The 14,867-nt window shown below is 55.6% G+C and overlaps 1 protein-coding gene across 1 annotated transcript in view; it reads left to right on the forward strand.

Moving 5' to 3' along the window:
- The window catches only part of AP2A2 (adaptor related protein complex 2 subunit alpha 2), a 51,360-nt gene that overhangs the window by 5,926 nt on the left and 30,567 nt on the right, over positions 1-14,867 (forward strand). The window contains 7 exon segments of the mRNA XM_017848582.1: positions 2,849-2,991; positions 4,819-5,012; positions 9,118-9,184; positions 9,187-9,222; positions 9,225-9,252; positions 12,742-12,773; positions 13,304-13,516. Of these exon segments, the coding sequence (XP_017704071.1) occupies positions 2,849-2,991; positions 4,819-5,012; positions 9,118-9,184; positions 9,187-9,222; positions 9,225-9,252; positions 12,742-12,773; positions 13,304-13,516 (713 nt within the window).

Raw genomic sequence — 14,867 nt, forward strand, 5'->3', positions numbered from 1 at the left:
CTGGCTCTGTCACCCGGGCTGGAGTGCAGTGGCCGGATCTCAGCTCACTGCAAGCTCCGCCTCCCGGGTTTACGCCATTCTCCTGCCTCAGCCTCCCAAGTAGCTGGGACTACAGGCGCCCGCCACCTCACCTGGCTAGTTTTTTGTATTTTTTAGTAGAGACTGGGTTTCACCGTGTTAGCCAGGATGGTCTCGATCTCCTGACCTCGTGATCCGCCCGTCTCGGCCTCCCAAAGTGCTGGGATGACAGGCGTGAGCCGCCACGCCCGGCCGTCATTTCTTATTATCGATCGGCTCTGGGAGTTTCCCAGGCAGTGCACATTAATTTGCTAACTAGGCCGGGCGCAGTGGCTCATGCCTATAATCCTAGGACTTTGGGAGGCCAAGGCAGGCAGATCACTTCAGCTCAGTAGTTCAAGACCAGCCTGGGCAACATGGTGAAACCCTAAAAATCTCTACTAAAAGTACAAAAATCAGCCGTGTGTGGTGGCACATGCCTGTGGTCCCAGCTACTCGGGAGACTGAGGTGGGAGGATCACTTGAGCCTAGGAGGTTGAGGCTGCAGTGAGCCGTGGTCATGCCACTGCACTCCAGCCTGGGTGGCAGAGCGAGACCTTGTCTCAAGACAAAACACTTTAGTTTTTCTTTCACTCGGGCAGCCTATTGTTCCTTTTACCATTAGTTTGCTTGATTATTAATTCATTGATGTAAAAGGCAAAAACTGAGCGACTGCCTTGTACCACACACGGTTGTTGGGGCTGGTGTGCGTTGGTGAGGAAGTGGAAGGAGTCCCCACCCTGCCTCTGAGGGTGTCAGCCCCGTGCAGGCTGTGGGGGTTGGAGAGAGTGGAGCCAGCAGCGCCTCTGCCTGGTGACCAGATGGCTGGTGACCAGTTGGGTCTCTGTCCCTCTTCCCAACTTTCAGGTCAAGAGAAAGCCTTGAGGCTCTGGTTCCTGACTCACTCTCCAGTTTATCTTACTCGGCTTGGTATTTTGTTATAAAAAAATACCAGGCCAGGCGCGGTGGCTCATGCCTGTAGTCCCAGCCGAGGTGGGCAGATCACCAGGTTAGGAGTTTGAGACCAGCCTGACCAACATATTGAAACCCTGTCTCTACTAAAAATACAAAAATTAGCTGGGTGTGGTGGCGCGTGCCTGTAATCCCAGCCACTTGGGAGGCAGAGGCACAAGAATCACTTGAACCTGGGAGGCGGAGGTTGCAGTGAGCCAAGATTGCGCCACTGCACTCCAGCCTGGGTGACAGAGTGAGACTGTCTCAAAAAAAAAAAAAAAAAAAGAAGCAGGTTGCAGTCATTCTGAGGTAGACATTTTGTCACATTTTATCATCTGTGAAAGATGGTGCTCATGAACCTGTGTTGTGACCTTATGTTGCCCCAGACCCCTGACGCTCCGTGTCTGCTGTGCTGTTTCATTTTTATAATAACCTGCTAAGGAAGTTGGGCTCAGAGAGGTTAAGGGATACGGTAAGGGAGGCTGGAACCGGGTTGCGTCTGCTTTTATTTATATCGTCTGGTCTGTTAAATGATGTTAATTTGCTGCTGACAATGAACGGACTTCTCATGAGCTCCTCGGAGTCCAGCGTCCAGCTGACTTGCTGACTGGCGATGCACCATTCCCCAGGAAAGTGGCTGGTCTGTATTCTACACAGCCTGAGAGGTTGTCCATGGAGGTGTAAGCGCCCCAGCCCTTCACAAGAAGGGGGCCAGAGCAGCTGGCGTGGTTGGGCTGTCTTCTCAGTCTGCGTTCCTTCACGCTGTGGCAGCAGAGTCTCCGTGAGACTCGGCCTCGAGGCCGCCTTTCCCGCTCGCCTCCACAGCCTGCTGGAGGCTGGCTCCGAGGGGCCCTCCCTCACCTCTCAGGTGGGATAGGAATGCAGAGCGCCCCCCCTTTTTTTTTTTTTTTTTTGAGACGGAGTTTCGCTCTTGTTGCCCAGGCTGGAGTACAATGGCGTGATCTCGGCTCACTGCAACCTCCGCCTCCCAGGTTCAAGCAATTCTCCAGCCTCAGCCTCCCGAGTAGCTGGGATTACAGGCATGCACCACCATGCCCGGCTAATTTTGTATTTTCACTAGGGATGGGGGTTTCTCCATGTTGAGGCTGGTCTTGAACTCCTGACCTCAGGTTATCTGCCCGCCTTGGCCTCCCAAAGTGCTGGGATTACAGGCGTGAGCCACTGCGCCCGGCCCAGAACGGCCCTTTAAGGGTCGGTTTTATATTTTGGAATTTTATATTCTGCCAGTTACATGTTTTGAACCTGCTCTACCGTGATCCTTTGTGAGGGACTCAGGCAAACTGGGATGAGGCAGAGAAACAGAAGCCCTAGGGGCCATTGCGTGTGGGCCTTGTTTTCATGACTAGCTGATTTGCCCTAGAATGGCTGTGAAGTGGCAGATAATTTAGACTGTGTTCATCTACCCAAATTAATAAACTGATTTCAAAGACAAGCTTGATGGTTGAAGGCAGGGTTTGCAAGTTCCGTCACAGCAGGGCCCTCTGTGGGATTTTGGCTGGTCGGAGTGAGGCCCTGTGAGGGCCAGCTGGGCTGCACCTGCCCAGGGTTGTCCTGGGAGGGCAGAACTCTTGTTGCCAGGTGTTCTGGTGCCTGTTTTTGAAAGGGAAATGAAAAACTTGGATTCTGATAAGTACCAAGAGGTTAGAAAGGTTGTCCATGCTCAGCAGTGTCTGCAGCTGCACGTGCCTAGGCCCGGCCACCCCTCTGCTGGAGGCCTGTGCGTTCTGCCTGCTGTTCTGCTGCACTGCCCTCTGCTCTCCCCTCTCCCCTGCCTCTGCCCGCCTGGAATAAAACCTCTTCCCCACCTTTTCTGTAGGTGACAAGGCTCTTGATGGCTATAGTAAAAAAAAGTACGTCTGCAAGTTGCTCTTCATCTTTCTCCTTGGTCATGACATTGACTTTGGACACATGGAGGCTGTGAACCTGCTGAGTTCAAACAGATACACGGAAAAGCAGATCGTGAGTATCGCTGCAGATGGAGGTGGTGGAGGACGGCCTGTGCCTGGCAGGACTGAGGCCCCGTGCCCGCGTAGGGTCGCCGCTTCCTTCTCTGCCCACAGCTGACATGAGCCACGTGGGTCTGCTGCAGATGGAGACGCATGCCCAGTCCGTGTTAGCACCTGCTGCCAACACCTTGAGGGCCCCCTTCCCGCCTCATCTGGGTGCTCTTCAGGAAGCCCCATGCCCTCACAGCGTTCCTCCTCCTGCATGCGGTTCTCCTGGTGAGGTGGCCATGCCTCCTCTTCCTCCTTTCTTCGAAACCTCCCTTCCGGCGAGTTTCAGGACTTCCTCCTGGTTGGTCTGGAGAGCGGTGCACGTGGCCCAGCATTTGATGTGGTTGGTGCCCTGTGCCCATGAGGTCGGCCTCCAGAGGAGGGATGTCTCCCTGCCACAGTGCCTGGTTGACACACTGTCTGGAGTAGACCCGTCCCGTGGCCCCTTGGACCGCTTTGTTTCTGCAGTAGGCACTGGATGCACATGGCTGGGTCTTGGTGTGGAGGGTGCTCGGTCCACCATCTCCCCAGCCACGCACAGTGTCCTGTCACTCTGTGGAGGGTGCTTGGTCCACCATCTCCCCAGCCCTTGCCAGGCTGATGCACGCTGTCCTGTCACTCTGCTTTTGAAACCTTCATGGGCTCTGCAAGTTGAGCTGTGTAGTCTCTTGTAGTTACATTATTTTTGTGTTTTCCCTGGTGGTATAAAGTAACATTTTCTTCCATTTGTCAAAAAATTAAACTTAGGGAAATTAAGAGAGACTCTAGATGTCTCAGGGGTTTTAATAAGTATTGGTATTTATTTAACAAGCATTTGTGGAGTGCCTGTGGTGCACCAAGTAGTATTGGGGACATGGGGGATTAGCCTCGAGGACAGAGGCACAGGGACCAGAACTTGGGCCCTGCCCTTGTCCTGGGGGAGATGGGTGTCACATGGCTCCACAGACATAGAATTTGAAAGGATTTGAGAGAGGGAGTGGGGTTGGGTGCATTGAGCTGAGGCTGGAGGGAGGGAAAGTTAACTGGGGGGCTGAGGGCGGGAGGAGCAGGGCGAGCAGAGCAGGTGGTGCCTGGCAGTGGCCTGGGCTGCGAGAGCAGGGCTGAAGGGGCAGTGGTGTTTGGAAGGTCGGGAGCTCCCTGGTGGCATCTTCCTGGGAGCTGTGGGAGGCTGGGCACATCTTTAACCTGGGTGGTCAGTGATGGATTGGGTCTGGAGAAAACCACTGTTTCCCCCTGGGTGGGGAGGGTGTGACCTGTGAGGATGGCTGGGAAGAAGTGGCAGTGACACGGGACTGGGGTTTGCCCTGAGTCGGTGGGGGTGGGGGGAGGGGGCGGCGTGAGGCTGTGACACAGGCAGATTAAAGAGTGGGAGGGAACAGGCAGCTGGGTTTCTGGAAACCACTGTAGCTAAAATCAGCCTGTCAGTGAAGGTTCCCTCCCATCTTAAGTCGAGGATAGTGTGGTGCCCGGAACACTCAGACGCGTGGCCCACAGTGGAGTGAGTGGGACTGGGGGGTCCGGTTCCTGTTGGCATCTGGCTCATGGCATCCTAGTCAGATGTGCCCACAGGAACGCTGCGGCATGAGAGCGTCGTAGCAGAGGCATCCCGGTTCCACTGGAACAGACGTGTGCCGAGTCCTGAGAGCCGCAGCTCCCACAGCAGTGCCCTGGGTGCATGGGTGGTGCTGGGGCTGCTTCCGCGTCTGTGTGTCACTGCTTGTTGGGTGACTCGGGGCCACAGGCGGAGTTGGATTGTCACGAGGTTTCTCTTCTCCTGTCTTTTGGAATGCAGGGCTACCTTTTCATCTCTGTGTTGGTGAACTCAAACAGTGAGCTGATCCGCCTGATCAACAACGCCATCAAGAATGACCTGGCCAGCCGCAACCCCACCTTCATGGGCCTGGCCCTGCACTGCATCGCCAGCGTGGGCAGCCGGGAGATGGCCGAGGCCTTCGCCGGGGAGATCCCTAAGGTCCTCGTAGCCGGGTATGTGCCGGGCTCCTGCCGAAGATGTGCTGCTTTCATGCCCAATGCATCAAATATGGAGCTGCTTAGCCCAGGAAGTGTTTTACTCTTCCCATCTTATGGGAGATGAGATGTAGCGTAAGGTCGGATCCAGAATTACAAGTTTAGGCTGGGCGTGGTGGCTCATGCCTCTAATCCCAGCACTGTGGGAGGCCAAGGTGGAAGAATCACTTGAGCCCAGGAGTTCAAGACCAGCCTGGACAACACAGGGAGATCCCATCCCTACAAACAGTTTAAAAAAATTAGCCAGGTGTGGTGGTGTGCTCCTGTCATCCCAGCTACTCGGTAGGCTGAGGCAGGAGGATTGCTTGAGCCCAGGAGGTCAAGGCTGCAGTGAGCTGTGTTCATGCCACTGCTCTCCAGCCTGGGCGACAGAGCGAGATCCTGTCTCCAAAACAAAAAGAGAATGACAAGTTTAGATTTCAAGTAAAGTGCAGTCAGAGTTTCCCTCTCCAGTACCACTGAGATTCAACACAAATCAAAGAAGACCCTGCCGGCCAAACCAAGGAGAGGCTTCAGCCCACAGGGCACTGGGTAGAACATCTCGGGGCAGCTTCTCCTCGCACCCTTTCCCAAGGGCTTCATGCGGAGAAGCTGAGCACCACACCGAAGTGCCCTTGGCCCTCTCTTCCGTCCCTTGTTAGTTTGGAGAGAAGCCTTGTGGGGCTGAGTCACCAGCTCTGGAAGAGCTTAAAGCAGCCCTGGGGTGTCTGTGCCACAGGCAGGGCCCCCACTGGCGTGTTCCAGGGTACCCTGTGGAGTTGGGAAACTGACGCCCTGCCCACATGGTGCCACCCAGCTGAGCTGGGCCTCAGACCACAGGAGATTGGGTGGACATCCACACAGACTACACAGTGAGAACCGGAGAGAAGGTGGTGGGAAGGCATGAGAGAAACAGGCCTAGACCCGGCATCTTAGCTGGGCCACATTGGCTTTGTGAGGGCACTGGGCCATGTCTTGGGGCATTTTTGGTTGTTAGAGTCGGTAGAGACCAGGGTGCTGCACCCCACACCACACAGGACGCCCCCAATAGAGAATGAGGCAGCCTTCTGTCAGCTGCAAGGCAAGGAGGATATCCCACAATAGAGAATGAGGCAGTCTCTTGTCAGCTGTGAGGCAAGAAGGAGCCTGCCTGGCAGGGAGACCGCAGCACAATCCCGAGAAGACAGATATTCAGAAGCACAAGAGCTCAGAGATGGGTAACCCCGCAGTAGGATGGACAGGAGCAGAACTGCAGAACCGGGAGAGCAGGTGCAGTGCCTGAAGGCACCGTTGCTCCTCAGGCTATTCAGTCACAGGTGGCAGAGCACATGGTGGGTGCCCTGAAAACGGTGTCCAAGATGGAAGGAAGGCGGCTTGAATAACCAGAGGACGCTGGTGCAGGAGAGGGAGGGTGGGGCTGGGGATCGGAGTCAGCCAGAATGTCCAGTGGATTCTGCCTCAGGGCCACGGCCTCCTGGCCCTCCCTCTCCTCCTGCCCCAGGGTTGTTGCTTGCCTGTCTGTTATCTGTTTCCACCCTAGGCTCTGAGGTTTTTGTCCACTGCGGTGGCTGCTTTATACCCAGCATCTTGAACAGTACCAGGTCCCTAGTAGGTGCTTGGTGGGTGTCTGTGCAGGAGTGGAATGCAAGACAAGGCCACCCCTGAAGCGCATGCAGATTGATGAAGTGGGGCATTTCCTGAACCGAGCACCTGCTGCAGGAGCCAGGGACAGAGGAGAGAGGAGCCAGGGCGAGGAGGGGTCTCCAGGGGCCTGTGCATTGCATCTGCAGCTGGAAGGGAGCAGGTGGCCCGTGTTGTGGTGCCTGAGTGGGCCCGTGTGGATGAAGGTCACAGGCAGGGTTTTCCTACCTCAGAGAGCTCAGGTAACATGGTACCCATGGTACCTTCCTTGAAGAAAAGGGCCAGTTGTTGAAATCCGTCTAAGTAGTGGATGACTCAAAGTAACCTGCTCAGGCTGGGCACGGTGGCTCACGCCTGTCATCCCAACACTTTGGAAGGCCAAGGTGGGTGGTCCTGAGGTCAGGAGTTTTGAGACCAGCCTGGCCAACATGGCGAAACCTCGTCTCTACTAAAACTACAAAAATTAGTCGGGCGTGGTGGTGCTCTCTTGTAGTCCCAGCTACTCAGAAGGCTGAGGCAGGAGAATTGCTGGAACCTAGGAGGTGGAGGCTGCAGTGAGCTGAGATCGCACCACTGCACGCCAGCCTGGGCAACAGAGTAAGACTCTGTCTCAAAAAAAAAAAAAGAAAAAAAAACCGGGCGTGGTGGCTCATGCCTGTAATCCCAGCACTTTGGGAGGCCGAGACGGGCAGATCACCTGAGGTCAGGAGTTCGAGACCATCTTGGCCAACATGGTGAAACCCCGTCTCTACTAAAAAGACAAAAATTAGTTGGGCGTGGTGGCACCCTCCTGTAGTCCCAGCTATTTGGGAGGCTGAGTGCAGGAGAATCGCTTGAACCTGGGAGGCAGAGGTTGCAGTGAGCCAAGAGTGCTCTGCTGTATTCCAGCCTGGTGAAAGAGTGAGATTCTGTCTCAAAAACAAAAACAAAAACAGAAAAAACCATGCTCAAGAAGGAGGTGCTGTGGTTGGAGGACTGCTGGTGTGTGTGTGTCACCTAGAAATGGAAGGACAGTGGCTGCTGAGGAGGTCAGGTCATTCCTAGGGCCAGAGGTAGGGATGGGGGGCAGCGGCCAAGGCAGAAGAATGGGGGTGGTGTCTCTGCTGGGATGGATGGAGTTGATGGAAAGAGAACCACCGTGGAGGTGCAGAGTCGCCGTGGGGTCCTTGGTCTCCCTCATGTGAGCCGACACTTTAGAGTAGTGGTGGGGTCCTCGGTCTCCCTCGTGTGAGCCGACGCTGGAGAGTAGTGGTGGGGCCCCCATTCCCCTTGTGTGAGCCGATGCCAGCCCTTGCAGATCCTCCTGCTCTGAGGAGCGTGGTGTGCTGGGCGCCCTCCTGTGTCGGCATCCATAGCCACAAGCGGGGAACCTGGTTGGTTCCTCTCTGTTGAAGGACTGCTAGGGGCCGAGTCATGGGGTCCTGAAGCTGCCTGGCAAGGACAGCCCTGCCGGCGCCTGGTACACACCCTTGACGTGGCCTCAACCACGCATCCACGTGGACGCACAGCAGGGTGTGTGTGCGGTTCCTGCTCTGGGCTGATCTTGTGAGAATGGGGTGAGCCGGAAGAGGGACACAATGCCTACTTCTCCTTTCAGGGGCCGTTTGCACCTAGAAGGGGAATTTTTTACTCAAAGTAATTTTTCTTTGGAATAGTATGGGGGAGATTTAGGAATAAAAAAGCCAGAAGGTAAATGGTACGGGTTGTCTCTGCACACTTTTCTTCCTTCCACGTGGAGCAGTGGATCCAGCTGATTCTGTTAAGTGCTTGGAGAAGAGACTGGCCCTTTTTCAGCTGTGTCTCCACAGCATCCACCCCAGGATCCCTGTTGTCTTCCCAGCTGCTTAGCAGAGTCTGGTGGCGGGAGGGCGAAGGGGGATAAGCAGAGCATGGAACACGGCTGTGGCCTGAACAAGCGTGTTGGCAGCAGAGCAGGAGAGCCCATGGCCGGCTCCCTTCCCACCGTGTCTGCAGGGACCCAAAGCCCTTTGCTCCGGGGGTGAGGGCACGGGTGGCCCAGCCCACTGTTGAGGGTGGGGCGTGGTGGGGTGAGGGCGGGTGTGGGGAAGGGGAAGATCACCAAGCAGATGTGGAGCTCCATGGCGCTGCAGGGCCCTCCACACATTTCTGTTGTGATTGTGGATTAAGTTGTAACAATAACGAGAGCTATTGTTCAAACAACGAATGAGCAACATGAGCTGCATGTGGTCGGCTGGTGGTTTTGGTGGTGAGAAGGTTGGCAGGGAGACCTTTGGAGCAGGGCCCATGTGTGCTGAGAACGCTGCTGCTGCCCCCTAGGTGGCCCTTGGCAGGCGGTCCTGAGTGCTCTCCTGGCCCCTGTGCCAGCCCCACCCCCGCATCTCCTGCTGGCTGTGGGGGGTGCTCCGTGCAGCTCTGTGCTGTGCTCAGCCCGTTGGGAGTGACTCTGCCGTCTGTCTTTCAGAGACACCATGGACAGCGTGAAGCAGAGCGCGGCCCTGTGCTTGCTGCGCCTGTACAGGACGTCCCCGTGATCTTGTCCCCTATGGGCGACTGGACGTCCCGAGTTGGTGCCACCTGCTCAATGACCAGCAACTTGGTAAGCGCCTTGGCTTCGGTTCTCCCCACCATCCCCAGGTGACCTTTGGGATGGCCGTATGTGAAGAACACCATGGGGCCGCCTTCTCGGGATGCCCAGGAGAGGCCTCTTGCAAGGGGCTGCGTGGCTCTGAGTGCCTTGCCATGCGACCGCGCCTGGCGGACGAGTAACTCCACCTCCGCTCATCCTGTGCCAGGCGGTTCGCCTGAAGCCTTGTAGCAGCGGAGCTCTGCAGACACCTCACAAACTGAGTTAACACGTTTCCTGGAAACACCTTCGTGTAGCTACTAGGAAGCTCCCTGCTCCTGGCGTCCTGGCTGCCTGTGCCTCAGGCGTCGGCGCCCATGTGCAGTTCACTAATCCACATGCCTACTCCACGGGCCAGGCCCAGCGGTCATCCCCATGGTATAGGCATAGACCGGGGGGTGGAGGTTTGCAGCGATTTGGTGATGTGTATTCAGGTGCCGTGAGAGGCAGGTGTGGGGTAGGGGCCGCGCCAGCGTGTGAGCCCCAGGGGCTGGGGGTTCACAGAGCCGTCCACCGCATCCCGCAGGGGTGGATATGGGCAGAGTGGGCTTGTCCTGTCTGAACTCTGCTGTATGAGTAAGAGGGTCAGAGTTGGCAGGAGTGGAAACATTTCCTGCTGTGTGGGGAGGTGTGTGGGCCGGCCACGCGTTCACAAGGACACAGGATCGAGGGCAGAGAACGCCACTTTCCCGTGTTGCCGTGAGCCCCATCCTGGCGAGGGAGCCTTTTAGATGGCGCTGCTGGAAGCTGTCGTCCACCATCCCGTGGACCCCCGGAGGACCTGGGATTTTCCAGCTTTGCAGTCAAGGAGGCTGAAGCTCAGAAAGAGGAAGTGTCCTCACAGCCCCAGGCCTGTACCCGGAGTGGGCGTGCTGGGGCCTTGGGCGTCCGAGAGTGTGCAGGTGAAGCAGCTGTGTGGGAGCCGTGAGTCGGCAGGGCCTGGTCAGGGAGGCAGGCCCTAGGCTCCTGCTCCACATGGCAGCCGGGCACTGGGCTGCTGAGGGGCTGGGGCTGCCTGCTTTCCCCCGGGCCTTCTGCAGACAGGATCTGGGCACGCTCCGTGGGACTGGCCAGGGCCGCTGTCATTGCTCCTGCCTCGGAGGGAAGCTTCTGCGGCCGTGGGGTCACCCTGAGTGCTTTTCAGGCTGGCAGAGCCTTGCCTCGGGGCCACGAGGGCACCTCTCCTTGGATGCTGTATGATTCTGTGACCCCGGCTACTTGGTTTGCTTTTTGTATTTTTATGCATGTGGCTTTATTTCACCAGGCGCTTGAGTCGGCATATTCTTGGTTAAAGGCAACAGAAACTCTTCCTGAAGGGGTGCCACAGCCAACCCCAGGGTGGGCTCCCTGCTGACCAGCACTTTCCCATCTTACCTCTCCCAGCTTGTGCGCCCACGCCCCTGGCAGGCTGTCTTTTGTGTGGCCATGGCTTTTGTCGAGCGCCTTCCACCTCTGACAGTGAAGGCCTGAGGCTTGGCTTCTCTGGTCTCAAGTCATGAGTCCCCAAGAAAGGTGTCGTTTGCTCACCTAGAGTGAGTGAGCTCCCCCATGTGTCCTTCAGGGAGGTCTTGTGAAGTGGGGCAGGAAGCGTGGGCAGGATCAGGTGGGTGAGGGTCAGAAGGTCAGCGGTCAGGCATGCACCCAGACCTTGGGCATGGTGGGGAGGGTGGTGATGTGGCCTGAGTGCTGTGTGGGCACCATGCTGAGCCTTGGGTCCTGTAGCCTGAGGGTGGCCTGATGGAGCAGACAGGTTGGAGTGGACGAGGACAGCAGACACCATGGAGAGAAGGGTTGGGGGGCCATGCCAAGAGCTGGAGGCCACTGAGGAGACACTGAGGTCGCCGCGGCGCCAGCTGCCGCCACGGGGTGGGGCCACGTGTCGCGTGCCCGAGTGTGCTCGAGAGGCCTCTTGCAGTCTCAGTGCAGGGGGAGGACGTCCTAAGTGAGAGGCTGAGCTCAGCGCCCATGAGTGCCTGTCAGCCTGTCACAGGGGCATTCTAGATGCGTGTTCCCTGGGGGAACACACCCTGAACATTCAGGAGTCCCGTGGGGAATGACTCTGCCCTCGTGGAAGTTACATATACAGACCTGCAGTTTCTTACAAGTTCTTTATTGGACTTGGCAAAATCTGTTAGCACTTTGCTCACCGAGAAACACAGGAAGAAGACCAATCAGAGCCATTTCTTTCTTACAGCTTTGACGTTTTCCTTGGAAAGCCAAGGGCACAGGCATAGCAGGTCTCTGCGGAGAGTGCTGTACTGTAGTAGCTGCACCCCAGCCAGGCTCAGGAGCCGTGGTGCAGGGTGAGCAGTGGGGGGACTGCATCAGTCATTCGAGTAGACATTTTGTTTGAGACAGAGTCTCGCTCTGTCGCCCAGGCTGGAGTGCAGTGGTGTGATCTCAGCTCACTGCAAGCTCTGCCTCCCGGGTTCACGCCATTCTCCTGCCTCACCCCCCCGAGTAGCTGGGACTACAGGCCCGCCACCTTGCCCGGCTAATTTTTTGTATTTTTATAGAGACAGTGTTTCACCGTGTTAGCCAGGATGGTCTCGATCTCCTAACCTTGTGATCCACCCGCCTCGGCCTCCCAAAGTGCTGGGATTACAGGTGTGAGCCACATTGCACCCGGACTTGACATTTTCTTTGAGACAGAGTCTCGCTCGTCGCCCAGGCTAGAGTACAGTGGCGCGATCTCAGCTCACTGCAAGCTCTGCCTCCCGGGTTCAGGCGATTCTCCTGCCTCAGCTTGCTGAGTAGCTGGGATTACAGGCGAGCACCACCAAGCCCGGCTAATTTTTGTGTTTTTAGTAGAGACGGGGTTTCACCATGTTGGTCAGGCTGGTCTCGAACTCCTGACCTCAGGGCATCTGCCCGCCTTGGCCTCCCAGAGTGCTGGGACTACAGTGTGAGCCACCGCGCCTGGCACAAGTAGACATTTCCTGAGCTCACTGTTTACATCTTCAGAGTGAATTGGTATCATTTGTTTTATATATTTTTAAAAAATTTATGGGAGAATGTCTTTACGTAATTGAAGTCTTTTTTCTTTTTTTTTTTTTGAGATGGAGTCTCGCTCTGTCGCCCAGGCTGGAGTGCAGTGGCCGGATCTCAGCTCACTGCAAGCTCCGCCTCCCGGGTTTACGCCATTCTCCTTCCTCAGTCTCCCGAGTAGCTGGGACTACAGGCGCCCGCCACATCGCCCGGCTAGTTTTTTGTATTTTTTAGTAGAGACGGGGTTTCACCGTGTTAGCCAGGATGGTCTCAATCTCCTGACCTCGTGATCCGCCCGTCTCAGCGTCCCAAAGTGCTGGGATTACAGGCTTGAGCCACAGCGCCCGGCCTGAAGTCTTTTTTCAAGAGATCTGAGTGACTGAATCCCTAGTGGCTGTCCTGGAGCAGCAACAGGCTGCCCGGTGCTGTGTCCTGGAGCAGCAACAGGCTGCCCGGTGCTTTGTCCTGGAGCAGTAACAGGCTGCCCGGTGCTTTATCCTGGAGCGGTAACAGGCTGCCCGGTGCTTGGGGAGGACCACTTGTACCCTGGGACCCGAATCCGTTCTCACTGAGGCCAGGAGGAGCGGGGAGGGAAGACTCGCGTGCTGGGCCTGGTGGCCTCATCCAGTCTGTGGTGGTTCAGTGACTGCCAGGGCCACTTTCCAAAAAGGAGAACGGAAAAGGACTTCTCCAGTTGCTGTTTTCTACAGTCTCATTTCTGGGTTGTAAAGATTCAAGTCAGTCTAAGGGTAGTGTCTCCCTCTACAATGAACATGAGTGATTAAACCAGAGGCAGCAAGTGCGGATGATGATGGTGGCCAGGCCAGGAGAGGACAGCAGGCCAGGTGGCGTGTGCAGCCCACATGCTTGACCTGCATGGTGGATATGGCCCTCTGGCTCTTTGACGCTGGCAGGGATCTGGGCTAAGCATGACCGAACTTCCCAGTTTTTAAGGAGAAGCTGGAAAAAGAAAACCTACATGTGCCATCTTGGAGAACATTGTAGGTTTCTCGGGGTAGGCCTGAGGCCGAAGTAGCTGTGGGCTGCCAGTGTGCAGCTGGTTGGTTTAAGGTTTTGTTTGGAAGATGAGTTAACACAAGTGGTTAGCTTCAGTTGTTTTGACTGTTGTGTGTGTGTTTTCTTTCAGGGTGTAGTAACTGCAGCCACAAGTCTGATCACCACTTTAGCACAGAAGAACCCAGAAGAGTTTAAAACCTCCGTGTCTCTGGCTGTCTCCAGGCTAAGCAGGGTAAGTCTGTTTGTGGGGGAGCAGAAGTCAGGGTGGGTTTTGTCTTGGTTATTTAATTATTAGCTTACTTGTAGAATGCAAGGTATTTGGTCAGTTTATAAATTCAGAGGTGAAAACCAACTTGGCTTCTGTGTCAGCCTTCTTTTTAATTGAGAACTGTTCCGTCTGTAGAGAAACACAGCTCCCTGTTCCCATCGTGTGAGCAAGCACCCAACTCCACGTGCGTGGAGGAGGGGCATCCGGGGGTCCCGTGTCCCCCACTGGGGAAGCGTGGCTGGCGCTTCGTGGACCTACCATGTGGTGTGCACGCTGGAGCCTGCTGTTCAGCTTCCTGTTTTGAGTTTTATGCAGATGGACCTGCAGCACACGCTCTTTTGTTTTGTGTGCAGCTGTTACACATTCACATTTGATGCTTCATGGAATCGGCTGTGTGAATTGACCCCTGCAGTTTACCCGCTGTCCTGTTGAACACTTAGCTCCTTGCCCTCTGAGGCTGCTGTGCATCCTCCAGCATGAGCAGCCTGGGATGTCCCTCGGTTTCCATGTACGTGAGGTGCCGCGAGTGTCTGCTGAGATGTGGCATGGTTCAGCTGGGGGCTGTAGCTCCTGCACCTGAGGAGGCGGGTGTTGCCAGACCAGCTTCCCCTGTGGTGCACCTGGCTCTCGCAGCAGCAGCAGGAGGCGCAGGCATGGCACGTGTGGTGTTAGTCCCTTGGGTTTTAGTCATCTGGGTGTATAGTAGGATCTCTGTTATTTTTTTTTTTTTGAGACGGAGTCTCACTTTGATGCCCAGGCTGGAGTGCAGTGGTGCAATCTCGGCTCACTGCCACCTACGTCTGCTGGATTCAAGGGATTCTCCTGCCTCAGCCTCTGGAGTAGCTGGGACCACAGGCACCCACCACCACGCCTGGCTGATTTTAGTATTTTTAGTAGAGATGAGGTTTCACTATATTGGCCAGGCTGATCTCGAACTCCTGACCTCAAGCAATCTACCTGCCTTGGCCTCCCAAACTGCTGGGATTACAGACATGAGCCACTGCACCCGGCCTCTTTGTGATTTAAATCTACATTTTCCTGATTATCAATGAGGTTGAGCAACTTTGCCTGTTGATTGGCTATTTGGCTGTCTCGTTTTGTGAAGTGCCTAAGTCTTTTACCCATTTTTACCCTGGATTGTCCGTTTTTTGTGTTGAATATTTCGCCATTAGGCATGATGTCTGCTTTAGAATTCTGTTGTTGTTGGTACTCTTTGTCACATTAAAGAAGTTCCTTTATCTAGTTTGCCAAACAATTTTTATCGTTAACTGGTAAAACCACTTGAACTTGGAGTTTTCTTTGTGGGAAACTTTCT

The sequence above is a fragment of the Rhinopithecus bieti genome, unplaced genomic scaffold, assembly GCF_001698545.2.
Source record: "Rhinopithecus bieti isolate Rb0 unplaced genomic scaffold, ASM169854v2 scaffold_32072, whole genome shotgun sequence".
NCBI classification, from domain to species: domain Eukaryota; kingdom Metazoa; phylum Chordata; class Mammalia; order Primates; family Cercopithecidae; genus Rhinopithecus; species Rhinopithecus bieti.